This window comes from Apteryx mantelli, chromosome 3, assembly GCF_036417845.1.
Source record: "Apteryx mantelli isolate bAptMan1 chromosome 3, bAptMan1.hap1, whole genome shotgun sequence".
Classification (NCBI taxonomy): domain Eukaryota; kingdom Metazoa; phylum Chordata; class Aves; order Apterygiformes; family Apterygidae; genus Apteryx; species Apteryx mantelli.
In genome coordinates this window covers 45901015-45927999 of record NC_089980.1, presented here as the reverse complement: position 1 = coordinate 45927999, position 26985 = coordinate 45901015, and the positions used below count along the sequence as shown (strand labels likewise).

Below are 26985 nucleotides of genomic sequence, written 5' to 3'. Positions count from 1 at the left end.
CTCTATTTTTCAGTGTCATGTTCTATTTTCACTTAACACATTTGAGGGTAATTTGGGGAACCAAACTGAAACAGTTTCAAATTCCTGAATTTTATACAAACAAAAGTGCATAACTCAAGGTTGAACTGAATTGTCATTCCGTACTGCTTGTACATTTAATATACAGTTTATTCATTAACACATCAATTCTACTTAGTTATATAATTTAATATCATTATTAATATAATAAAAACAATACATTAATAACTTGTATTAACTTAAATGATTAATATATAATTAATAATCAATGCATTAATGTACTACAGTACATTAAAAGAAATACGTTGTCAGTTGTAAATCATCCTAGAGATTGACACATGCAACACGTGCTCTTTTGTAAATATATCAAAAAATTGACAAAAAGTGAAAGGAGGTAATTATTCCAGGTCATGGAAGGAAATTGTCTGCCAGTGCCTCTTGAACGCTTAAGAGAAAATAGCAAGGGTGTGGGGTTATTTGTTTTTTTTTGGTTGGTTTGGTTTGGTTGGTTTGGTTTGGTTGGTTTGGTTTTATCACAGGAATAGATAAAACCTGGTTTCCTTTGGAATTCTCTCATCACCTGACTTACTAAGTTATATGAAGGCTGCAGTATGATCTCACCTTTTGTTCCTTGCAGCATTGCTAGGGAAGACCAAACTTATGAGTGCTCTAGTCTTGGGAAAACTCTTAGCTGGATTCTGCGTCTTACTAGCTATCACGGGACCTGTAAGGCGGTAACATAAACTGAAAAGTCATTTCGCTGATGTGGAAGAGTTTTGATCAATCTCACTGAGATTTTCCTGTGGTGAGAGCGTTCGCTGCATGTCCCACTGCTCTGTCTGCTCGGGGGTGGTATTTCATGGAGCTTTCTATTTGTTGAGGCATTAATAGGTGATCTTCATCTGGCCACCTCTTGGAAAAGCTTCTAGGAACCTAATTTTCAGAGAACTCCTCTTTTCAGTTTTTATGAAATTGGCTGCTGGATGTAAAATGTGTTGGAGAGAACAGCAAACATGACTATAAATGCTGGGGGGGGGGTGTTGTTTGGTTGTTTTTTGTTTTTTGAAACAAGGCTAAATAACAGTGACCCTGTTCAGGAAGGGTAAGATAGCTGTAAATGTAAACCAGAAACCTTTGACCTGTTTTCATAAAACTTCTCCTTCTCACACTGCAGCATCCCCCAGTATTAAGAGAAAAAGTGTGCTGGAGAGCTTCTTTAAAGAAATCCTGTAAATTGGTGTTTATCCGCAGAAAAAGAAATATTCTAGCATAGTAGAATATTTTCACCAGTGTTCTTGGAGAAAGCACATTCTTCTAGAACACAAGAGGGTTTGACAGTTTTAGCAGAAGTGCTGGCTGTGACTACAGGACGATGGTTCTTGCTGGTTCTTCCTGTGTTTAATGTTTGAAGTAAATAGGAATTTTAACATGTAGGAGCGTTTTGTTTTATTAAAGCAAAAAGTAGGGTGGTTAGTCCTCGTTTTTCTGAACAGAACCTGCTTTGAGTTCAGCATTAATTTTAGTATTCAGTCCATTTGATCAGTCCATTTGATCCTGGATCTGCAGATCTAGATGTGGAAATTAATCTGAAAGTCTTAAACTGTGAAACAAAACAGAAGAACTGCTACACTTTTTTCCTTAATGTTTCCCCTATTGCTGAGGAAATGGTTCCATGATTTGGTAATATTTTGAAGACAGTTGATTTGGCTGTGAAATACTTGCTTAGAGATTTCTGCGAGTGTTTCGAGTAGAGTGTACTGATTATCCAACCTGACAGAGCTCTTCCAGAAGGCAACATTTCAGTTCATTACAGGGACTGTAGATGGAAGTTTCTTTCCTCCCAAGGTAATGGATAAGGTGGAGAAAGCTTGGCGGGGGGGTATACACGGGCAGTCTGAAAAGGGCTGTGGGATGCGAGACTGTAAGATGACCTTGCCAAGGTCTCAGCTTGTTTTTTTTTCCGTTTTTGGGTGAGACTGGGGAGACCCAGCTAACCAACCTCCTCTCAAGTGATACTGTGTTGCGTTCACTTCCTATTCTATTAAAATTGCTTGGTTTTTGGAAAAGGAGCTTAATGTGACATTTGCCTTTTCTCCATGCCCTATTGAGTGAAAGTAATAGGGCTAAACATTTCCATATAAGCCAAGGCAAAACTAGGTAACTTACATCTGTGCTGGATATTAACCAAAATGTCCAGATCCTGGGAAAAAGTAATATGCAGGATTGTTTGGTGGCTCTTGAATATGTACGAAATCTTCAGTCTGAGGTTCAATCAACTTTCCCTCCTCTCCTTCCATATGGGGAGAAAGGATGTGAATTCTTCATTTAGTGAGACCTAAACAAGATCAGTAGGGAGAATTTGTTCCATCATGGTTTGTATGACAAGAACCCTGGAGCTAGTTAAATGTGTGGTGTGTAATAATGAGAAGGCCCGAGGCATAATTCTTCCAGGTTTGAACTGTTTTTGATCTGCCATTAATTCTTTGTACGTGCCTCTTCTTCATTTGCTTGCATGTCCTCTTCATCTATGATTCATGAGAATCATTTAATTGAAAAGAGGAACTGTACTTAGGTAGTATCAAAATAATGTCTGATGTTTAGCCTGAACACTTTTATTCAGTTATTTTTCTGTTTAAAATGTCAAACTTTCAAAACCAGAATCTAATTTCTTAAGAGTAATCTACAGTTGAATTAGGAGTATTAGGAGAAAATACTTGAGCAATATAAAAATGAAGCAAGCTGTTTACAGGTAACCTTTGGACAAAATTTTTTGTAGCTATTTGCTGCAACTTCAATTGCAGTCTTAATATGAAAAACGTGTCTTTGCAGATTCATGGCTTTTATACTGGAAATAGTGTTCTCAAGAGTTTTGTGATAAATTTGCTGTGAAAACTAGTGCTTCTGTTTTTCATGAAACTCAAGCAATGTTTATGAAGTCTTGCTAATATTTTTGTTCTCCAGAAGCAGCAGTAGATAGACAGATCACATTTCCTTTATCTCCAGCTCATAATATTGAAATGGAGAGAAATGGAAAGCCAGCACTGGTTGAATTCAGTGAAGAAATGCAGTATATGGATATAGAGGAACCACAATGTAAGTTTAATTTATTTGGTTATACTGCTTATTTTAAATATGAGTTTGCATTTTTGATTTTTTTTTTTTAATTACATACGAAATTTCTGTGTAAATATTTCTCAGACATTTGAAAGAGACTCTGTTCTCAACCCTGTTCAGTGTTGCTCCTATCAGTGATCTGTTTACTGTATGAGTTGAAGAAAAAAACAATTGTACTGGAGACTTTTGGTGTTTATAAATAGATTAGTATTTTACTAGAATTTAGAAACCAAGTAGATTGATATAGCACCTTTCAAATTTAAAGTCACATTGTCTCATTTCAGCAATATTTTGCTTGTTTTTCCTTAGCTAGTTTTGCTATTTTTCTTTGCATACCTGGCTTTTTCTTAGGCTACAGCAGTAACCTCTACAAGATTATGAACATTTTACTAGATGTTTATTATCTGTCATGTTAATTTACAGCAATATCAAACTTGCTGTATGTATTTTTATAACATCTTTATAACCATCACTCTTCCCCAAAATCTGGTAAAGAGACTCTGGAAGGCAATTGGATTGGATCTGTGTGAGGATAGCTACAGGCTATGAATGAGTTCCAGAAATAAGATTACTTTGGCCCTTTCAGCAGTCTCTTAGTTTCGCACTTTCTTTTCTTTCATTTGAGCAGGTTTATCTAGAGAAATGTGTTGCAAAGGATGTAGGAGGAGAGGGATCAAAGGGGAGATAAAAGAAAAAGCATTGGACGGAAAAAAAATTTCATGCTGAGGAAAAGGCAGAGAGGCAAATAGATGATAACTTCAGTATTTCACAGGATTATTTATTTATTTATTTATTAATACCATTTTGCCCTCATTGTTTTGGCTTTTTTTCTTCTGCTGTCATCTTTTGAAAAATGAGACAAAGAATCAAACTTGATTATATCAAGTTGAAAACATTTCTTCTGCACACATCTTCTGTTTCTTTTTTTTTTCTTTTTTTCTTTTTTTTTAATTTCTGTGCTACTGAGATACCTTTTCATGTTTTTGGTCTTATTCGTGTCTACTGTTTGTTTTTTGGGGGTTATTTCAGGCTTTTGCTTTTCTTGCCTACCTTTCACTTTTGTCCTCTTGCCCTTTGCCCACTCCACTTACTCTCCTAGGAATGTTAGCAGTGAGAATTAATCACTTGTCTCTGATTTACCTGTTTACCATCAGCAGTCTTGCTCTGCAGGTTGCCTTTTATCTTATAGCATGAACTCACTCCTTTCTACTAATTATATTGATGTCTTCATGTAAAGATCTATTGAAATTCAAAGCATGCTTTTCCAGGGTTTTGTTTTAATAAAAAAAAATTATGCACAGATTATGAATTCTTGGATATAATTCCATTTAGAAGTGTTACAATGAACTTCATTTAATGTTCAGCTAAATAACAGATACTTAAGTTTTGGAAGAAACAATAACAGTTTAAGTTGATTTGTTGTGTTCCAGGCACATCTGAGGCTCTGTACTGAAAATGTGGAATGAATTTGGTGAATTCGGTCTGTTAATAATTACTTTAAAAACTTAATCTCTTTCATGGTAATTTTCAGGTCATTGACATTTCAACTGTTGCTAATGAAATCCAATAAAAGCTTGCTTCAGAAATAATGTAGTGGGAGTTGTGGCTCAAAATATATTGGTTTGTCATTTTATTAGCAGTATATTTTTGTGGCTCTAATGAGGTGTTCAACATACATGCTGTCCATATAATATAATGGAAAATGCTTTGAAAACTGTGAATTACTTTTACTTGATTTCACTGGAAAATGACTTAAAAGTAAACCTAAAATAGCAGTCAGATTTAGGATGTAGTTTGGACATGTTTAGTGATCAGAGTTTGGCATGGTGTGTTTTTCACCTTTGCAAATGATCGAATTTTGTGACTTAATTTTAAATAATTCAATTCCATATTACTATTTATTTATTTTTAAGGTCTTAGGTTGTGTCCATTTCTGGAGGAACATAAGGAAGATATACTTTGTGGTCCGGTATGGCTGGCAACTGGACTTGATCTATCAGGACATGCCGGAATGTTGACTCTAACAAGTCCAAAGCTTGTTAAAGGTAAAACAGTTTATTACACTAGTCACGTAAAATATACATGACTGGAGTGCACCTCATATTTCTGTGGTCAGCCATTGGTTTGCATTTATTTTCACATTGGCAAATTTTGTTGTATTACGCAATAGTGAGATAACTTTTCAAACTGATGCTAAAGTACTGTAATAACATATTTAAGCTCTGCTTGCAAATTGCATCTGCAAACTTAAAATCTGCTTCAACTTGACCTAGTAAATTTTACAAATTCTTCCCCATGGTGTGTGTGTTGTTGTTTTTGTTTTTTTTTTTCTCGCCCCTTCCAGGCATGGCTGGTGGCAAGTACCGCTCCTTCCTAATTCATGTTAAAGCAGTGAATGACAGAGGAACGGAAGAAATCTGCAGTGGTGGAATTAGGCCGGTAGTTAGAATACCATCTCTAAAACCTCAGAGTAACAAGGGCCATTCCCTTGCTTCGTTGTTGGCAAAAGTTGCAGCAGGCAAGGTACTGAATAGCCAAGAAAGACAATTGTGTTAAAGGTGTAGAATTGATAGGATTTATGTGATCTGAAAACAAAACAGATGTTAGGAGATGTAAGATTCATTAAAATTAATTTTTTTTAAGAGCTGACACTGTGTTAATACCCTCAAGAATCAGAGTTCAACATCTTTAAGCTGTTTCTTCTGTGAAAGTGTAGTTGAAAAGGTCTGTTCTCCCACTTTCCTAGTTTGAGCATTGGTTCTTGAAATTTACTCTTTCCACGACTGTGTTCAGTAGCTGATAGGAATCGTCAAAAGAGGGGTGTATATACATGTACACATATATATATACACACACATGATATATACTAATATATATTTAATACTTTTGATCATTGTAGTTGAGTGAATGATGTGATGTATGTCTTGTGGAAATTAGTAGAATGGTTAGAACCTAAATTGCAGAACATTTGTTAAATGTGATGTCTTTTTATTTAAACAAATTAATAAAAGTAGTCCATTTTGTCCAATGCTGTAAGATATAATTTTTAAGCTTAAAGAAATATTGAGTTTTTGGTCTGTTCTGTTGCTAACAAACAGTACATATCTCCACGCTCAGAGTGAGAGATTTTATTGAATTGTATGCACTTCTGTCTTAACAAGGTGTACAAGTGACTCAATCAATAATGCTATGATTCCTGAAACTTATTTTTTCCCTAAACATCAGGAAAAGCCATCCAGTAAAATTGAAGCCAGTAATTCTTCAAGAAAATCGGATAATCTTAGAGGCTGTGACTTACTTCAAGAAGTCTCTGTAACAATTCGAAGATTTAAAAAAACTTCCATTTTAAAGGAAAGGTTAGTAGGTGTTTTTTAATTCTCTTCACATAAAATACCTCATGACCAACCACTGTCTCAAACTGTCAGTTCATAAGTTCAATTTATATGGAAAAATCTGCTAAGTCATTAGTTCTAGGGCACTGTGCTGTGCAAGTTGTGATAGAATAACAGATAATTTATCGTTAATTCAGGAAACTGTATGCAGAGTGATATATTTACCTAACTTGAAAAAGTAGATGTAAGTAATGCCAATTTTCTTTGTAAAATGGATAAATGACTTGGACAGCCTTTTTTTATTGTGTTTTTTTAAAGGAAGTACTTTTCCTTTTTATTTCCACATGTTGGCTTGTTTCTTGCAGCATAGAAAGTATAATGCTTAGAATCAAATCCAATTAGCAAATTGTTACTCAGAGCTGGTTAAAGTCACTGTAGATTGGTACTGCAGGCCTAAATAATAATATAGTGTTCGGTCAGTATTACCAACTGCCACACCACAGTGGTGTCACTGGCTGTAATGGGTTTAAGAGGGTCAGAGGGGCAGCAAGGGCAGGAAATAAAAATAGTGGTGGCAGACTTCAATTACTCTGTATAGTTTAGACAAGTGTCTCATTAGGGCATAACACAGACCGTATTTTTGGACACAGCTGATGACTGTTTCATGGGGAAGATGCTTAACGAACATGCGAGAGGAGATGCAACCCTTGACTTGGTCCTGAATGGCATGGAGGATCTGGTTCAAAATCTTAATGATCATTTGGTAACAGCAACTACAGTGTACTTGGAAGTATACTTGGAGGAACACCCGTGGAGGAGCAGTGAAGGTCTAAAAATCCTCCACAGTGATGCCCATTGTACAAAAGGGGAACTACGTACATTGAGGAAGTCTGTTGAAAAGAAGCTGTAAGGTGCACCTAAGAAAACGAAGTCCTTACAGACCTAAGACTGCTGAAGAATACTGAAAGCATAAGGCCAATATGTACTGCTTATTTTGAAAGGGTTATTAGGAAAGCCATCCTTCTTCCTTTTGTCCTAAACAAAATGATAAATTTATGTGAAACATAAAGGTATTCTTCTAAATATTGAGGTCCCATGGCAAAGAAAACAAAAGGGATCAAGAACTCTGGCAGTATATATGTAAAAAAAATAAAAATAAATAAAATCAATTAAGCCAAAAAAGAGTTTGAGGAATGAGGAGCAAAACAAATCAAAACTAGTATTTTTTTGGTAAACATCAGGAGCAGGAAGCTCGTTACTTGGTCTGTAGGGCCAACCGATGAGCCAGGTATGGAAGGAACATTCAGAAAGCTAAATGAATTTTCTGCATTAGTGTTCACCATAGAAGAAACAATGGAAATTCCCATGCTTAGATCCCCCTGTGGGGCACACTTTAAAAGATCTGTCCAAAATTGAAGTAACTGTAGAAGAAGTTAGGGAACAAATTGGCAAGGTGAACAGTAGTATTGCTTAGGGCCAGTTTGTATTCACCAAAGAGTTACTAGAGCCATCCAAGATGAAATAGCTGAATGACTAATGGTAGCATAACCTCTTGCTTTGAAAATGCCTTGGCATCTGAGGACAGGAGTATGGTAAAACAGAAAGGTTCTTAAAAAATGGTTCCAGGTAACTCCAGACTGGTAAGCCTGTTGACATTTCTAATTTTCCTGTATAAAATTATGATAAAGCATAAAATTAGTGGACAACTGGAAAATACAAGAAGAATTGACATGGCTTCTGTAAAGGAGAATCCAGTATTCCAGACCACTAGATGATCTAGTTGATTTCCAAAAGGTTTTTGACAAAATCCCTCTCCAAAGGCTTTTTAGGAAATTAGAGAACCGTGAAATAAGAGGAGAGGTCCTGATTGAAATAGCAACAAATCCCTTAATGTTGTGGGAAGCAGATCTGTGCAAACGGTTGCCAGAGTGGTGTAGATGCTGAAAGTTTACATAGGTTTAGAAATTACTGAACAAGTTAACAAGAGAGAAAATTCATGGAGTGTTACTAAGCATACAGTAACCTGGGCCAAAAGTAGTTGAAGATTGGGACAGTGCAGGGAAGCTGTTGTATGTGCTTGTACTAGTTTTACTCATGTCTAGGCATCTTTTGTTGGCTGTTTTTGAGATAAAGAGCTAGAGGGACACTTTAGTGGGAGAATGGCCATATTGGATAATTTTGTTTTTGAATTTTTTTCCCCTCCTCCCTAGAGTTCAACGGTGTGCCATGTTACAGTTTTCAGAGTTCCATGAGAAGCTGCTCACTACTCTTTGCAAAAAGACAGATGACGGTCTGACTACAGAACACGCTCAGAGTCTTGTATTGGACACGCTTTGTTGGCTAGCAGGGGTGTATTCAAATGGACCTGGCAGGTAAAAAAAAAAAAAAAAAAAAAAAAAAAAAAAAAAGAAGAAGAAATGAAAAAAAAAAGAAAAAGAAATTTTATTAAATGAATATAGCTATTTCTCAGTATCAGCTCTGTTTTAAAAATCAGTCAATCAATAAAGATTTATATGATTCTCTAAAGCATGCAACTTGTTTTTACAGCTCAAAGGAAGGCAATGACAGCTTGCTTTCTAAAACACGTAAATGTGTCTCTGATATTATTCGCGTTTGCTTCTTTGAAGCTGGGCGGAGCATAGCTCACAAATGCGCACGTTTTCTTGCACTATGCATCAGGTCAGTGCTAATTTTATTTTATTTTTTATTGGTTTATGTGTATGCTTTGTGTAAACATGTATTTGGGGTTTTCACATGCTGTCAGAATTTTGTATTTTTTTGTTTCTAATTAACACAAAAAATATAAAGCAACTAGACACAGAACTTCTGTTGAGGAAAAAGCATGTTAGGGTATCATTGCAAAGAACTTTATCTTCTGGTGAAAATTCATTCTTACATAATTAAATGCTAAAGTAGCCTGTCTCTATGTTTCTTTGTAGCAATGGCAGGTGTGACCCAAGTCAGCAGGGATTTGGTTCTGTTCTTCTAAAAGCTTTACTTGACAATATGCCTCTCTTACCTGCTGCTGCAACGGGTGGTACGTATACAGCCTTTGTTGTCATATAAATATGACAACATTTTTTATTCAGCATGTTTTACTGGACCCTTTTATGGAATAGCAATTACATAATTGTGCAAAAACTGCTTCTTGGAGTAGTCTGGTCTAAATGGTATCAAAGTATGATATGCGCGTTTGTAAATAGCAGAATTTTAAGAAAATTAGCTTGCTTAACACCAGAATGCGAAGGTAGTCAAAGATGTTTAGGAACCACGGTTTCTCTTCTCCTCAGTGAGAGTCAGGACTGTGTTATTTCTGAAAAATAATTTTTTCCAGTGAGTCTGGCTAAGCATTTGGATGTCCAACTCTAGCAATCCACATGTGTTACTTCTGTACCAAAAGGGAATTTTGAACTAAATTAAATTATTTTCTTGTCTTCATTAGAGAGTAGTGGTCTCTTAGCATCTTGCTGAAGACTCTTTAATGTCAGCTAGAACAGGAGGATGACTTTAAACACTCGTATTTTGGGTACAGAGGCCCACTTTTTGTTTCTCATAGTATGATGATGTTGAATTGCATCTAGCTTGGGATAACCATCTAGCTTGGAATCACCAGGTGGTCTTGCAGGAAAATTACTTTGCAGACCAAAATGCCTGTTGAGCTGCCACTACCCAGGGCCAGTTTGGGTAGAAACATTCAACACACTGATACTCAGAGGTGAGGTTGAGGAATGCACAGGGGGAAGACAGGGCCTGCTGCAATATGGAATAAGGGAAGAGCTTCAGCCCAAAACATAGGACGAGAGGGAAGAGTTCGAACCCCTAAGCTAGCATCTTAGTGAGTCAAGACCATTTAGATTGTTGTATTTAGTAGAAGCAGTGGGCACAATGAAAATGTAATGAAATAAATACGTGTAAAATTTTTTGCTGGGAACCTTGTTTTCTTCAATTATGAAGATAATTAGCTGATATGAGAGTATGAAGCACTTGTGGAACCTAATGATTACAGAATGATTCTAAAATAAAACCTCTCTCACAAAAAAGGGGGGGGGGGAGGGAGCTTGCTAGTAACCAGTAAGATTCAGTAATTCAGTAACCAGTTAGCTACTTTATCACTTTCCATGATTCTGTTTTGTAGTTTGCTTTCTGAGTGGAATTTTCACATAATATTTTACCTGAAATTAAATTCTGTTTTAACACAGGATCTGTGTATTGGTATTTTGTATTGCTGAATTATGTAAAGGATGAAGATTTGGCAGGATGTAGTACAGCTTGTGCATCCTTGCTAACTGCTGTGTCCCGACAGCTACAGGATCGTCTAACACCGATGGAAGCATTGCTTCAAACAAGGTACTAAGAAATGTGGTTGATGTAAAACTTCTTTAAGGGAAATATATAACTTGCTAATGGTACTTCAAATGGAATTAGGCACTCAAGAAATACAAACTTGTTTGTGTCATGTTTGGATATGCTCCGTGTAGTAATTCTGATTCTGCCTAATGCCACCTTCTGGTGTTCTGTTCTGTTTGGGGTTTTTTTGTTTGTTTTTTAAGATGTGTCTTGCAGTATTTGTTTGAGCAAGGATTAATTTGTTACAGCTCTGGAAGATAGTTTTGACTGGTGTAAAGATAAAGGAGAATTAAATTATCTTGCAATTCACAACGCACTTTAAATTAGCAAACGTATATAATGTTTGATGTGTGTGCAATACCTAAGTTATTATTTAAGATTTTTGGTTTAAAGATTAACAAAACATTTCCTATTTTGAGTATGTAGAGGGAACGAAGTATACTGAAATAGACATTTTTGTAGTCTGCCTGCAAGCAGACCATACATTTAAACTGTTGCTACCAAATGCCAAATTCCAAGTGTAGAGACCTGGAGTAATTTGCTGGGAATGCAGGTTCTTACTATAAATTATATAGCAATGTAATTTCAGGCTGTGCTATTGCGTCTCTTCTATTGAACTGATTGGTCATGTTAACTTTGAATTTGCATGGTTCCTAAAGGAAATCTTGGGTAGTTCAGTTTTGTAGCACTTTTCAAAGCCATGATATAATGATGGGAGCGTGCTGCTTCAGACAGTTCTTTCCAATTGTGATTTATGGTCATGTGTTTTCCTCTTAGTCAGGCAAGATCAAGGTACAAGAGGTCTGGTAGAGGTTAATTCAGAATCTTCAGACAAAATTTTAAATTTAGTCAGCTGAGAGGTTTTGGGGTTTTTTTTTTTTGGTTGGTTGGTTGGTTGGTTGAAGGAATATAATTGCATAATACCTGATAAAACTTGTTCCTGTGTGTTATGCTTAGATCCTGACTATGTTCCCTATCACAGTCCCCATCTCACTTGTGATTTTGTTTTATCGTCTCTAAATCTTCCAGCTGATTGAAAGACTTATGTCAGCAACAGAAATGGTGAATGGAGATTGGAAAACTTTCTCAAATACATAAAGTAAACTGGAAAAATGAAAGTTTGTTTCTATGTTGAATTTAAAAAAGTCATGCACAAACAGAGGGAAAAAAGGGTGAAAATTCCACTTGAAATAAGAGACTGGTACCTTTATGTGCAGGAATCGATCCATTCCTTCATGTAGATTGTTTCTAATTGCCTCCCTTAAACAACATACCTGAAATACAAGTTTTTTCCTTTCCAGTTGCCTTCTATAGGTTGGCATGTGTTATAATACAGATCACTCAGTGGTGAATGCAACTGTCTGCATCTCAAGGGATGCTTTCTGAAATAAGCCCCTGTTCTTGGCATCCTTCACACATAGCTTTTCTGAATGTTTCTGGTTGGTGTTTTACTGATTTGTTCTGGTAGACAAAATTTCCACATGCTTCATCTTTTAACTCAGTATCCTTGCGGTTGTGGTAAACAAAGAATAGTAGCAGACACACCTGTCTAATTCCATATTTGATTACTGCAGTTCTTTCTTTTGCAAGGGCAAGGGCTATTTCTTGACCTAACCTACTAATTTAGACAAAATTCACTGGCCTTTCCTCTCTGTGACTATGGATCAAGAGAATACTATCAGTTCACAAGGTTTTTTGTTTTTATGTAGGAGATAAGTATTAACATATTCTTTAAAAGTAGAAATTAGTAAACAGTCATTAGTTGTTTCCCCCCCCCCTTCCCTCTTCCAGAGTTGTATTTTATCACATTTGTATTCCAGAATATGTGCAGATTATTTTCTTCTTCATTGTTCCCAGGTACAAAAGCTTAACATTTGGTAATCAAATAAAAGCAGATGCCTACTTGAAGGATCTGTAGGTTTATGTTGCCTTAAGGCAAAGTAACTGTCATTTTACTAGCATATGCCACAATAAAGTAGCAAGTACTTGCAAGGATTAGGCCACATGGGTATGTTATAAAACTTCTAGTGTAGAAAACAGAACAGAAGAAAAGGATCTTGAACAGTACTCTAGGCTGTCCTCTTACGACAAAGCAGGTTGGTTTGTCTCTAGCAAATCTAGATGTTTCTTCAGCCTGTTCCTGAAAGCACCCAGTAAGGTAGTGCTATAATCGTAGTTATTCTAGTTATTGTAAGCTATTACATGTCTCAGTTATTCATATCATTAACACTTCAGTACTCTCCTCCTCCCCAAATCTAATCTGAAATCTCTCCTGTTGCAGCCAAAGCCTACTAATGCTTGTCCTCTTCACGCTGGCCCAGGAACAGATTCTTTCTTTCTTTTACGTTATCTTTCTTTTAAAAATTTTGCTTGTCTAGAGGGTGTTTGCATTTTGATTGCATTCTCTAGATCTATAGTCATTTTTATAACTTCTCCTTGAGCTGTTTTCTTATCTTTCTGTAAACATTGTTCCAGTTGAGATCTGTGCTGAGTGAAGCAGAAGAGGTATTTCACATAATATACGTGCATCACTGCACACATGCCAGTAGGGTGATTGGGGGTGGGGGGTTATGTGACATTATTGATTCATGCTTTGTTTTTTGTTGATTCAACTTTTATATCCTTTTCTGAAAAGTGCTGCTAAAGCAGCTTAAAATTGTGATATTTAACTTCCTGCAGTACATTTGAATTCTGATCCCATTTTGCGAAGTGCTTGTAACCCCTTTTTATTTTGTTATACCTGCAAACTTAATAAATCAAACTTGCCAGTTAAATCATGCAAGTAAGCTATATTAAGATTGGGCTTAATATACTGAGTTTGTAATTCTGAGGTCTGCTCTACAGACAGCTGCTTTATAGTAGCTCTAGACCGTATTTTCATAAGCATAACTTGCTTATGAAAAGTTCATGCAACAATCAGTCTTACTAGATGTACAGGATGCACTGCTGCTTTGTAATACATGCCTGTAAAGAGGAAACTAGATTGATCAAATGCATTTTGTTCTTAGGTAGTATAAATTTGGGATCTTAAATCTGCTATCTTGTTGTAGTTTCTTATAAATAATTTAACTTGCTGTAATGTATTTTGGGGAAGTGGATCTTAAATGGACTGATCTATAATTCCCAGTTTTTCTTTCCTCACTTTTTGAAGCTCAGTAGCAATTATTGCAATTTCCTAAAATTGCATTTTCTGAGTAGCTGTGGTTTTAGTCGTTGGTGGCAAAAAGCATTGAGCACAGCCAGTTTGGAAACATTTTAACATTCAAAGGAGTCTAGAACCTGTTCTTTCCCTTTGTTGCTGATGCCTTAGTATTCATGTAATCATTTATCATTTTGTGACTCTCTGATCAAAAAGGACATTTAAACTGCAGCCTCCTCAGCACTATCTATTGTGAGCTTTCCCCCCTTGTTGCAGAACAAAGGAACTTTTCTAAGGTGGAGTGAAAAAGGGGAGAAACTTCCTGTTACTGCAGGTGTGTTTATGGAAGTACTTTGTATTTGTTATGGTCTCTTGTCAAAGGACAAACTATTGGATGTTTCTTGTTTTTGTCCCTACACAGATGCACTCTTCCTTTCCTCTCCTACTTAGTTATTTGACCTAGTTCCCGTTTTTTGCTTCTCTTGTCTGTGGCTGGTAATAAGTATTGATTCAGAAACAAAACATGGTTTGTTGTTGGTACTTTGTGTTTTTTTTTTTCTTGGCCTATAAAACCCTAAGTGATTCTGGACCGTCTAGTTACCTGAGTCTGTTTTCCCGTGCAGTACTGCCCGAGTGGAGTAATGAGATTCTCTTCTGCTGAGATTTAAAGTCAGTACTGGCAAGTGTTGATTGATAGCCCTGGCAGTATTTTCCTTTTTCTTTTTAGTTCAGCTGGGAGAAAAGAAAAAAAAAAAGCTGAGGTGGAATTTCTTTTGCTGTTTCGAAAAACAGTACTGAATTTTTGTTGACTTTAGATAAGCGTAGAATTTACTGCAGGCATGCATATTGCTGTGGCTAATTGTCTAAGTTTCATAGTACTAGTTTTCATGTCTAAGTGTGGTTATATATAATGTTTCCAGGACAGTATTAAGTCTTCAAGACTATTTAGTACAAATTGCTTATTGTCTTATGTCTGAAAAGGTCACCTAATAAGTGATGCTAGTGAAACGTAAGTAAGTGGTAATTTCCCAGATACATCACTTGAATGAAAGGAGTGGTTTGAAATACAGTAAGTTCTGGATGAAATACTTGGCCTTTTTCTGTAAATAATTTTATATGAATTCTTATTGCTTGAACAGTGCTGTTTGTCTTATTCTGCTTGCAGATATGGATTATATAGTTCGCCGTTTGATCCAGTTCTCTTTGATTTGGAAATAAGTGGCTCTTCATGTAAAAATGTCTACAACAGCAGCATTGGAGTCCAGTCAGATGAAATTGATTTGTCTGATGTTCTGTCAGGTATGTGTGTTTAACCGGCTGGGGGAGAACTGGTAAGTCTCTCTGTTGTACGGTTTGCCTTTAGTTAAGACACCGTTTCATACTTCCCATCTGTTTTATAGCTTTACATAATGAAATTCAAGAAGATTAAGATTCTCTTGCTTGGTGAGATCCATTACATTTCCTGTGGCCCTTAGGGCAAGAAAAAAAGCCTTTTCCTGGAATTTATACTTTTCTTATCCTGTGAAAGATCTAGGAAAAGGGTAGAGATTAAACAAAGGCCACTGTTGTTCAGTAGGTCAAAGTCATCTGTCACTTCCATTGAGCAGCTTCCCTAAGATAGCTGTTATTACTCATTTAGAGTAGCATCCATCTCATAAGTAGAAAAAACTAAGTGGATTTTTCTGAGCTTGGGAAGCTGCCATGTGGCACGCTCCTGCTTAGAGATTATAGATGTATTTGTATCTGTCCTCAGGTCAGTTCAGAAGTGAGTCTTTAGGCTGTGGAATGTCCTAGGAATGAGACAATTTTTACTGTTAGGAAATTCTTCCTTTCATAGCAAGCATGTTCATCAATCACAGTGATTCGTTTCCTTTTTTTATATGCTTTTGTCCATCACCTTGCCTTCTCTCCTCTGCCCCCATGTGACATGATGTCATGGTTAATGTAATGAGTAATAGTGTAGTTTTGATACTAAATTATTATATGATCTTTGTCAGCCTGTGTTTTTCCTTCTTTTCCAGGAATGTCAATATATTATTGCAACTTAGCTTTTTGATAGCACAATTCATAATGAAGTGTAAGAATAGAGCATCTGTATGTAATCTATTTCTGGAATTAAGGCAGTTATATTTTGCATTATGCTTCTACTATCATTTGATAGTTTGGCTTAAGAAACTCTATTGAGAATTGGCAGCATCACCCATTTTAAAATATGCTTCCATTTAAATTGTAGATGCGATAATGTTAGGGTGTTTCTTCCACAACACGAAGTAAAAAAATATTTGGATTATATTTAGTTGACCCTTTCAGTTCTTCATGACTGAAATGTTGCTATCAAGAAAACATTAGATGATAGAGAGGTATTTATTTCTCTTGCAGGAAATGGGAAAATAAGTAGCTGTGCAGCTGCTGAAGGTAGCTTTACCTCCCTTACTGGACTTCTGGAAGTTGAACCTCTGCACTTTACCTGTGTTTCAACGAGTGATGGAACTAGAATAGAAAGGGACGATGCAAGTACGTTTACTGGTATATACAACTTTTTATTATTTCTACTTAGTGTAAGTCCACAATACACTGTTTTCAATTGGATGTAATGAGCACTATTTTACATACAGATTGTCAATAGTTTTATAAATGTTGAAATTTTTAAAAAATAATAACTAAATGTCCAGTTAAACTTCTTTTGGAGCATAACAAAAACTGAATTTCAAATTTAAATGTATGAATTTATTCCTATCACCTATTTATTCCTGTTGTGAATATAATACCTAGGCTGCATGTTTTCCTTTCAGCCTTATGTGGCAAAAGTATTTTAGGGCAGTAGGTTCTTCTGTAATGGAAAAGTTGCGTGTATGTTGTGTGTGTATAGTCCATAAACTGACACTGTGTAATTCAAGATGTTACTTCATAGTGAGAGCTGAATAAAATTAGATATTTCTCTTGATTTTACACTGCTCTTAACAATTACTAAGGAATTAAATAAAAGGTGTTTTTTCATTTCTTTTCTACATACATGGCTTTGGTTTTTTTGTGTTTTGTTTGGTTTTGTTTTATGCCAGTGAGTACTTTTGGGGTTACCCCAGCAGTTGGTGGCCTCTCATCTGGAACGGCTGGGGAAGCTTCGACAGCGCTGAGTTCAGCAGCCCAGGTAGCTTTGCAGTCTCTCTCTCATGCAATGGCCTCAGCCGAGCAACAGCTCCAGGTGCTGCAAGAGAAACAGCAGCAGCTTTTGAAGCTTCAGCAACAGGTTGGAGGCTATTTGGCTATTTTTTCATGCTGTCTCTAAACTTCAAAAGCTGAGAAAGTAGTTGCACAGAGCTAGTTACCTTTTTTATTATTATTATTTATTCTTTCCCTCTCCCCTTCCATTTTGATAGTGTATTTGTGGAAGGAACAGCTCTGAACTGAGAATCACTCCTCTTAAGCAAAATGCCAAGAGTGTCTCCTATGCCATTTTGGTCTTTAAAAATTGATTTTTTGTGTATTTTGAGGGTGAATGGGGTGTTTGATAGCCATCCATATGAACTGCGACTTAGTTTTGATAACAGTCTGTGAAACTGAGAAACCCCACTGAAATAAAGAGGGTAGTTGGTGATACAGGGAACTACCCGGTTATAAAGCCATTGTCAGTATGTGGCTTGACTGTGTTGGCTCTGAAGTCCGAAGTCTTGCTGTGTTGCACAGTCATAGGGTTTTAATTATTTTTTGATTACTCCAGTTAATTACTTAATTACGCATGTTCAACAGCAAGTGAGGTCAAATTGAATACAGTTTCATTTTCAGTTTATGATACATTCTGACATACCCATCCCTGTTCAGGATAGCTTGCATTTATTAAATCTAGTTTATAATGAACGCTGAACTTTGTAGTTCAACATTACTGTATTCGTAGCGGTATTATTCTCTGCTACATTCACTGCTTTCATTTTCCCCACAGAAGGCTAAGCTGGAAGCAAAACTACATCAGACAACAGCGGCGGCTGCAGCAGCAGCAGCAGCAGCAGCAGTTGGTCCTGTTCACAACTCTGTGCCTTCTAATCCAGTTGCAGCCCCAGGGTTCTTCATTCATCCTTCGGATGTCATTCCACCCACACCAAAAACAACTCCTTTGTTCATGACTCCACCTTTGACTCCACCTAATGAGGCAGTTTCTGCAGTTATCAATGCAGAGCTTGCTCAGCTTTTCCCTGGTTCAGTCATTGATCCCCCAACTGTTAATCTTGCTGCGCATAACAAAAGTGCAAGCAAGTCCAGAACGGTAATTATTATTGTCTTTATAGAAATGAGATGCTGTATGCCTTATCAGGATCTAATTTGTACTTGCCTACTAGTAAATATCTATTCATTTAGGTGAGATGTGAAAATTATCACTGATTTTTAGGCCATATGAAAAGATTTTATGAAAGTGAGGTAAGGTTATTATAATACCTCAAATTTTCATATGTTGGAGCTAGTTTTACTGTGTAAATAGTTATTAAACCTTTGAACCTGGCAGGTAATATTTTTTGATGGCTCATGCTCAAATCAAAATGTAGTGCGGGTGTTGTCAGAAATTGTAAATCTTTAAATCACAAGAGGTAGATTGATTTTCTTATCATATTTTGTAAAGAACAGCTTATTATAAATACATAGATTTTAATGACTTAATTTTACTGATGTTTTTCCCCTCCTCAGAATCCACTTGGATCTGGTCTTGCTCTTGCAATATCTCATGCTTCACACTTTCTTCAACCCCCACCTCATCAGTCAATTATTATAGAGCGAATGCACTCAGGTAAAACCAGAATTCCTAATAATAATTTTGGTAAAGATTTTCTAATAAAGAAGTTGAACTTTTTCCAGGGTCTTAAGTCAGCCGCTTAGCTGCAGTCTCACTTGGCTTTATAAAGAAAGGTTATTTCTGAGTTTACATTTCCATTGTGTCAGAAGGTTTAAGCCCCAGCATTCAGTGAGGTTTATCAGGGTAAAAATCCTTGGGGGGGGAGGGGGGGGAACTGGTATGTTGGGTCTCCAGACAGAGTAACAGCTCTTAAGTAATGCATACAAGGCATAACAAATTAAGTTGAATCCAAAATTTTCTTTTCAAAGGGTGTGAGCTGTAGTCTGCTGTAGAGCAGAGGACCAGCGCTGTGCTTCTCAGATATTTGGCTGCTTTGTGTTGCTTGATAATATTAGACCTGTGGCTCAGAACAATTTCTGTGAGCTTGAAAGTTGTAGTGAGACTCTCCGAGATTGTGCAGCTACGTTGAACCTCAACTATAGGCCTTTTGAACAATATAGAAACAATAGATTTGTTGTTTGAGGAATTCCATCTCTTGGTTGATTAGCTTGTGCTGATATTCTAGGTAATCCTACATTTTCTTCATAGGAGCAAGAAGATTTGTCACCTTAGATTTTGGAAGACCTATATTGCTGACAGATGTATTGATTCCTACTTGTGGCGATTTGGCTTCTTTGTCAATTGACATCTGGACTTTAGGAGAAGAGGTGGATGGAAGGCGACTGGTAGTGGCTACTGACATTAGCACACATTCACTTATCTTGCATGATTTGTTGCCACCCCCAGTTTGCAGGTTCATGAAGGTAAAAAGGAGAAAGACAACATACTCTCTCTTCTAAACTCTTGACCTTTATTAGTGTGTAAACTTCCTGTTAAACTCTCTTCAGATCAAATTTTACTTGGCTATAAATTTTTTTCTATGAATTCTTGACTTGGTTTTTGTCTTGTCTGTTTTGATACAATCTTGTTACAGTGAAGGCTCTGTTCTCTTTCAGATCACTGTTATTGGTCGATATGGTAGTACAAATGCCAGAGCAAAAATCCCATTAGGATTTTACTATGGTCATACCTACATCTTGCCCTTTGAAAATGAGCTGAAACTAATGCATGATCCCCTCAGAGGAGAAGGTGAAGCTGCAAATCAGCCAGAAATCGACCAACATTTGGCGATGATGGTTGCATTGCAAGAAGACATACAATGCAGGTTAGAAGAAAATAGACATATTTACTAATTATTTTAACTTAAAACACTGGAATATCATGACGTTACGGATTTTTTATTTTTTTATTCACTTGATGGTCTTCAGACCAAAGAAAACTCTGCCTGAGTGTTAGAGCTGTTACAGTGAATATAGCAATAACCAAAACTACACTGTACAATTTCAATATTTGTCCTTAACGATGCATGCAAAAGGGACCAGAATTCGTATTCTGGCAGTGTGAGCATCAAGTGTATTGCTGTTTGCTAATATCTGTTGAACCGTGTACTGGAATATTTCTCTCTAGGTACAATTTGGCCTGTCATCGGTTGGAAATCCTTCTGCAAAGCATTGACCTTCCGCCACTCAATAGTGCTAACAATGCCCAGTACTTTTTACGAAAGCCAGACAAGGCAGTAGAAGAAGATAGCAGGGTATTTTCTGCTTACCAAGACTGCATTCAACTACAGCTTCAACTCAATTTGGCTCACCATGCTGTTCAGAGGCTCAAAGTAGCTTTAGGTGCAAGCAGGAAAACACTGAAGGAGCAACCTGATCCAAAAGAGTTGATTCAGATGTCATCCACAGAACAGTTACGCACCATCATTAGATACTTACTGGATACTTTGCTTAGTTTGCTTCATTCTTCCAATGGTTAGTATTTTTTTTAGGTTTTGTTATTTTTGTCGTGTTTGTGGAAACATTTCGGAAGTGTTTCTCTTTCTTGATTTGTACTTTCCCACTATAAGGCTTAAAATTTATATACTTATAAACTTATAAACTGTATTTAGATATGTCTTACTACAATTTTAATTTCAGGTAACATGTAGTGTACAGTTGCACCAAGTGGACCAAGCTGACCTAACAACTTCTTGCTGCCAAAAAGGATAGGAAAGGGAGCTGTTGACCTTCTCACTTCCCCTGCTCTTCCCTTTCTGCTAGTCCTGGCTGCACGTTTCTGTGTTCAGATACTGCTCTGATCCTTCTGTGAACTGATTTTGTTCATTGAAGTAGCAAATGGCTACCCAGGCAGAATACCCATGCTGTTTTCATGGATCGAATGAGCTCCTGGAAGGATCTGTGAACATTGTGGCCGGTGCAACACTGGGGACAGATTAGGCAGTTAGAAGTGGGAAGGGGAAACGGGGATGAGTTATGTGGAAAACGGTCATAAAATCACTATTTCTGCTCAGCCCATGATTTTTAATATTCAATAAGGACTTTTACTTCCTAAACTTCTCACTGAAAGCGTTCTTGGAGAATCAAAATTGAAAGGCCTGATTAGGAGTGGTTGGTTTTTCTTTTTAAAAAAGTGGGAACGTTGTTCTATTGATAGGTACATCTGTCGTGTAATTTTCTATGCCAGTTTGTTCTTAAGCATAATAGCTTGGTGTTTTGGCTTTGTATTTCCATGGGGGCATTTGATTCGCTGATGTGAAGTTGATTTTATTTTGACCTCTTTGGCCTGGTCTTTTTGGGTTACCTGCAAAATACCATCTGTCTGTCTTCCTACGTGTTTCCCCTCTCCCCACCTCCACAGTGTCAATTAGTCTGATCATAATAGTTAAAAGGTTCCTACAAACTTTTTCCTCCTATGCCTTCAAGCCATCATGGCTAAAATAGCTTTGTACTCTCTCCTGAAACATAGTTTTGTGTTCCCCTTTCTTAAAAGGGCACTCTGTTCCTGTGGTTCTGCAAAGTACTTTTCATGCTCAAGCTTGTGAAGAATTGTTTAAACACCTATGTATAAGTGGAACTCCAAAGATACGATTGCATACTGGCCTTCTGCTTGTTCAGCTGTGTGGAGGAGAAAGATGGTGGGGCCAGTTTCTTTCAAACGTACTGCAGGAATTGTACAATTCGGAGCAACTTCTCATATTCCCACAAGACAGGTAAGGTGCAAGTCTATATTGTATATTATTATCTGTGCATCACTTTTAAATAAATCCATGGTTCATAACATCTGGATTGATGAAAAAATATGACAATGGTGCTCATTTGTCTGTTACACTGATTTAAGAACTAACTCCAAAATAACAATGCAGATGTTAAATGTCTGATTACAGTTGTTTCATCATTTGTTGCTATGACTGCAATAAGCTGCAGTTTCTCCTTACTCAAAGGGATTGGACAGAGATTTCTGGGGAATATTGCTGCTGTTTGCATACCTAGCGGGACTGCTCTCCAGTAATAGAAATCGCCTTCTCCTTTATCAGGATAAATGCGCCCTCATCACAGAGCTGCTGTTTTAGTGCTTTTGGAAGTAGGAATGAGACTGAAAGCACAGTGTTAGTATTTAAAACAAAAGCCTTCTCTAAGACCAAACAAACAACTGTAGAGCTGAGAATTAAACGTTAGATGTGGTGGTCATTTCAGATTGTTGATTGAGGTCTTTAAAAGAAAGTGATAAACATGTTTAGAATATCAGTCAGATGTATTTGCTGTTCTGTAACATTCTGCCTTCTTTGGGTTGTCATATTTATGTTTTTATACTTTTTATAAATGGATTAATTTAAGGATGTAAGAATATTGGATTTAATTCTGTACTTCTGTTATTCAGCCTATTGTATGTAGTAAAACGGATAAGATCTTGTTTCAGAAGATGTACAAAGTGGAACAGAACAAGTAACTACTGACCTCTTGAGGGTAAAAGACTGAGCAACCTAAAATACCACATTATCCTTATGACAATAGAATTTGAAATCCAGTTAACTTGCTGGCCTACAGTGCTGCTTTCTTTAGCAATATGTGTCTCAGAGGAGAGCCTAGGGGAACATTATTCCATAAGGGGTATTTCAGAATATCACTGAATCAGGAAAAAATAAAATTAATTCTTAAATACTGAAATTTTATTTTTAGGGTCTTCATGTTGCTTTCTTGCATTGGCCAAAGATCACTTAGCAACAGTGGCGTTTTAGAAAGTTTACTTAATCTCCTGGATAACCTGCTGTCACCACTGCAACCTCATTTACCTGTGCACAGAAGAACTGAAGGTAGCCCTCTAATTTGGAAGCTATGCTTTCCTATTCATTATAGCTAGAAAATTAAGAGACTAGCTCATAATTTTCAGTGTATTAAAACAAGAACATGCTTTTGTTTATTGTATTTTCAACACACAATTGTCTTTTAAAACATGCTGAAATTCCTTGTTTTTTAGGTGCTAAAAGTGAGTTATTTATTTTTCTCCTGTTTAAACTTGAGCAAAATCTGTTTGGTTACTTCTAACTCAGCTAGGAGGCTTTCAAATTTTAGTGAAATGGGGGAAAGGAAATCCAGTGTGTGGACAGCTCTGCTGAATTTGGAATTTAGTACCTTTTTTTTGTTCATGAGATCCGTTCTAAGTTACAAGCATTTGAAGTGGAATGCAGCTCCTGAAGAAAAGCTTATTAAGTGTATTCTTAAGCTTTTTGCAAACTACTAGGGTGTTTTGGGGTGTTTTTTTGTGTTTTTTGTTTGTTTGTTTGTTTGTAATCACAAGGATTTTACATCTTGACTCTACCAAAAGAATACTGAAATTATATTCTGCAGACTTGATTTTTTTTTTTTTTTTTGTGTTTTCTTAACTGTCCTAAGTTTGAAGAAAATGCTTGATTTCAAAAACATCAAACTCTAGGCTACTGCATAACCTGAAAGCAGCGCATTATAGAAGATATGTCTTTTAAAAGTCTCGGAGTTGTGAAGTTGGTAAATGCTAACTGAGACTCTGTCCTTACTTTTTACCCTGTCTCCTGATGCAAACAAGACTACAATGGATGTCAGAAGCTGTCCTATTGCTCCCCTGTGGTCTGCCATGTATTTTCTCTCTCTTGGCCATATCCTGCTATAGTCTCTGACTAGTTTGAAACAAATCCAAGCTTCCATCTCCTCTACCTCTGTTTGCACTCTCCCCACAGCTGTCAATTCCTTTCATAGCTCTTGCCTTACTAGTTGTCCTCACGGAGGACTTTAGGAAGCAGGAGAAGTAACTGATACTTCAGAGCTTTATTTGCTGGTCTTCCAGCTTCCTTTCTCCTGGACAGTACAGGTGAGTACTAGGGCATTATTATGTGTGATGGAAGCATCAGGTATGGCAGAAGAAATTTCTATTTGAGAGCTACCAAGCATAACTAAGGGTCAAAGGGGTGAAAAATTACTAGGGCAAAAAGTCAAAAAACAAAGGACAATCAGAAAAAGAGGTGAGTGTTGTGGGTAGAGAGAATTTATAACATTGGAGGCAGAGGGGAAGAAAGGAATAAGCAAAGACTGTTGGGGGGAAGGAGAGAGGAGTTAAAATTCTGGATAAACACAAGAGTTTTAAGAGACAGAAGGAAAAAAATTGCAGTTGTTTAAATAGAAATATAAAAGGGTATATAATTCATTCTGCAGCAGACTCCTTTCTTTTTATTCTGCACACCACGGTGGTCATCACTAAAGAGATCCATTTCTCTTCTTGCCATTTAGTCTGCATTTTCTGTTCAGGTCTTGTTATTGGGATGCCTCCTGTTCCTCTGCCTGCTTGAGGTGGACTGTTTTCTTACCGCTATTAAGGATCCTAGAGTAAAAACTCAGGGCATAGGTCCTATTGCTTAGGCTGCAAAGAGCTAGATGTGACTGGACAAGTAGTTTCTGTGCCTTGGCCTTCTTGTTTGATCCAGAAATAATGATAGTTTGAGTTGACTAAAGCTTTTTTGAGATCAGTGCATGGAAAATGTGATATAATTAGATGTGGCTCAGCAGTATGCACAGATATGAAAACGTATATATAACCTGTAGTATTAATAACTTTGCTCTACTGGTATTATGTAAAAGTATGCAGTTTGTGCAGTGACAGTGATCAAGGGGTCATTCGTTGTAGGTTTCTGGTCATTATTGAATGAGTTCACTTTAGAACTATTCATTTAGATTTACTCATGCACACAAAAATTTATCTTGCCTGATGTATAATCTGTTTTTTCCTATCTGCCTGTGCAGAAATATATACATTTAATGTGTGAGACAAATAAGCAATAGCTAGTTATTATTGCCACCAGCCTATTTCATCTAGTTTGAACTCAGTCTTGGCTTTCCCATATTTGATTAAGATGGCTGCCTGAAAATAAACTAAAAAGGAATAAAAATGAAACTAGTTGGGTGCGAGGGTATAACTGTCTTATGGGATTTTATGTGACTGTCTCATGAGAGCCTTGGTTGATGGAGGAATTTCACACTGTGGAATTTGAATCATCTAATTTATATGCTTTAATGCAGGCACCTGTCATTCTCCGTTTGCATCAAGGGAGTTTAGTCTTATAATTTTAGATTTCTTTTTTTAATTGCCATTTAATTTCTAGCTTTAGCAGTAGAGGGGAAGTTTTTGACTTCTCTCTCCATCTGACTAGAATTGTGACTTTTGCACTTTAATTCTACAGCAAATGTTTGATTTCTTCCCTCATTCATGACTACTCAGATTCTTATGCTTATGGAAAAAAAAAAAACAGAAATCTTTGTGGCTCAATAAAGTGTGTTTTGTATAATGCCTTTTTATGATTTCTTTAAAAAGTATCTTGTTACGGCTTCAAAACTTTATTAAGGCACTCAAATCTATTTCTTTTTAAGGAGTATTAGACATTCCCATGATCAGCTGGGTTGTAATGCTGGTATCCAGACTGCTGGATTATGTAGCTACTGTTGAAGATGAAGCAGCCACAGCCAAGAAACCTTTGAATGGAAAAGAAAGGGAACGATTTCTGACAGGTATGTACTGCTTGTTTTCAAGTACATGTCAAAACTTGGTTGTTGTGGGTATAGGTTTTAGAGCTGTTCAAATTTTTTTAAAATATAGTATTTTCAATTCACTTAAAATTGAAATTTTAGAAACAGATGTTTTGATCACTTTATTTGCACCCCTATATCTGCTTCTTTACCTTCCCTTTCCCACAGAAACATGGTATATAGATAGATAGATCTGTGTATGGGTGTGTGTGTGTGTATATTTTTATATACATATATATATTTGTGTGTGTGTATATGTATATACACACATATCTGTTTGTCTCTCTTCCCACCCCCCACTCCCCCAAGTGATAGATTAAAAACTTGGTTTTATTTTCTAAAATATAATATGCTGTTACTTGGACTTGAGAGAATATCATATTGCGGCAGTTTATATTGTGAGAATGAGCAACGGTATGACTTGACACATGTTTTGGTATTTGCTGTGGTATCTGTATCCAGTATATAAGAATATGTTTTAAGTGTTTTTTTGGTTTTTTTTGTTAATATTTAAGTGGATTAGCTATGGTTTTCTTCGAATAGCTTACCTAAAAAAATGAAAAGTGGAAAGCTTTCATGTTTTGGAGGCTGTTCAGGCATTTTTAGTTAGGGCAGTCTTGCTTTACCCCCTTATATATTTTAAAAAGAATGAAAACAGGATAATGCCACTGCCTTTTAAAATTCCTAGGAGTATTACCATCACTAGGGATAGTTGCATGACACTAACAGAATTATTTTGCTTGTTTCTTTAGTGTTTAGTGTATGGAGATTTTAACCATTATTGCATTGTAAATGTTTTTTTTTCTCTGGAGTTAAGCAAGGCTTAATAAGATGGATTAATATCTACTTTTTTTTTTTTTTTTCCTATTTCCATTAGGAAACCAGTGGAGTTTTATTAATAACAGCCTTCACACTCAGAGTCTGAGCAGATCTACTAAGGGCAACAGTAGCCTAGACAGACTATATTCCAGAAAGATCAGAAAACAGCTTGTTCATCATAAACAGGTGACTTCCAGCATGATACTGGCTGTTTTCACAGAAGATACTTTATAGTATATCTCATTTCTTGAAAAAACAGCTTTGGCCTTGGGACTCATTCAACCTTGCTTTTGCATAGGTCTGGTTCTGTAGCTAAAGGCTGCCTATCTTCTTTGACATTTGTCTCAAACTGTGGGGCATGGGATCTGCTGGAAGAACAAATCCTGGAGTGTACTGTTGCTCTCTGTGGCCCATATTTGATAATAAATATAATTAACTTTCTAGATAAATCTGGGTACATGTGAGTGCACGCTCCTAGAGGGATGACCAGCTGAGATTTAACAGTTG

The 26985-nt window shown here is 36.5% G+C and overlaps 1 protein-coding gene across 3 annotated transcripts in view; it reads left to right on the top strand.

The window, feature by feature from the left end:
• The window catches only part of BIRC6 (baculoviral IAP repeat containing 6), a 200987-nt gene that overhangs the window by 49679 nt on the left and 124323 nt on the right, over positions 1 to 26985 (top strand). Inside the window, exons 14-33 of one of the 3 annotated variants that reach the window (XM_067293270.1) lie at positions 3022 to 3111; positions 5046 to 5177; positions 5477 to 5655; positions 6358 to 6488; positions 8675 to 8836; positions 9012 to 9143; positions 9404 to 9501; positions 10664 to 10811; positions 15116 to 15249; positions 16330 to 16464; positions 17010 to 17197; positions 17888 to 18208; positions 18625 to 18724; positions 19319 to 19533; positions 19726 to 19934; positions 20237 to 20583; positions 21602 to 21821; positions 22789 to 22922; positions 25504 to 25641; positions 26537 to 26664. In XM_067293270.1, the coding sequence (XP_067149371.1) occupies positions 3022 to 3111; positions 5046 to 5177; positions 5477 to 5655; positions 6358 to 6488; positions 8675 to 8836; positions 9012 to 9143; positions 9404 to 9501; positions 10664 to 10811; positions 15116 to 15249; positions 16330 to 16464; positions 17010 to 17197; positions 17888 to 18208; positions 18625 to 18724; positions 19319 to 19533; positions 19726 to 19934; positions 20237 to 20583; positions 21602 to 21821; positions 22789 to 22922; positions 25504 to 25641; positions 26537 to 26664 (3341 nt within the window). Of the gene's footprint in view, positions 1 to 2979; positions 3112 to 5045; positions 5178 to 5476; positions 5656 to 6357; positions 6489 to 8674; positions 8837 to 9011; positions 9144 to 9403; positions 9502 to 10663; positions 10812 to 15115; positions 15250 to 16329; positions 16477 to 17009; positions 17198 to 17887; positions 18209 to 18624; positions 18725 to 19318; positions 19534 to 19725; positions 19935 to 20236; positions 20584 to 21601; positions 21822 to 22788; positions 22923 to 25503; positions 25642 to 26536; positions 26665 to 26985 lie in introns of all 3 variants that reach the window. The other 2 variants (XM_067293269.1, XM_067293268.1) reach the window with 2 other exon arrangements.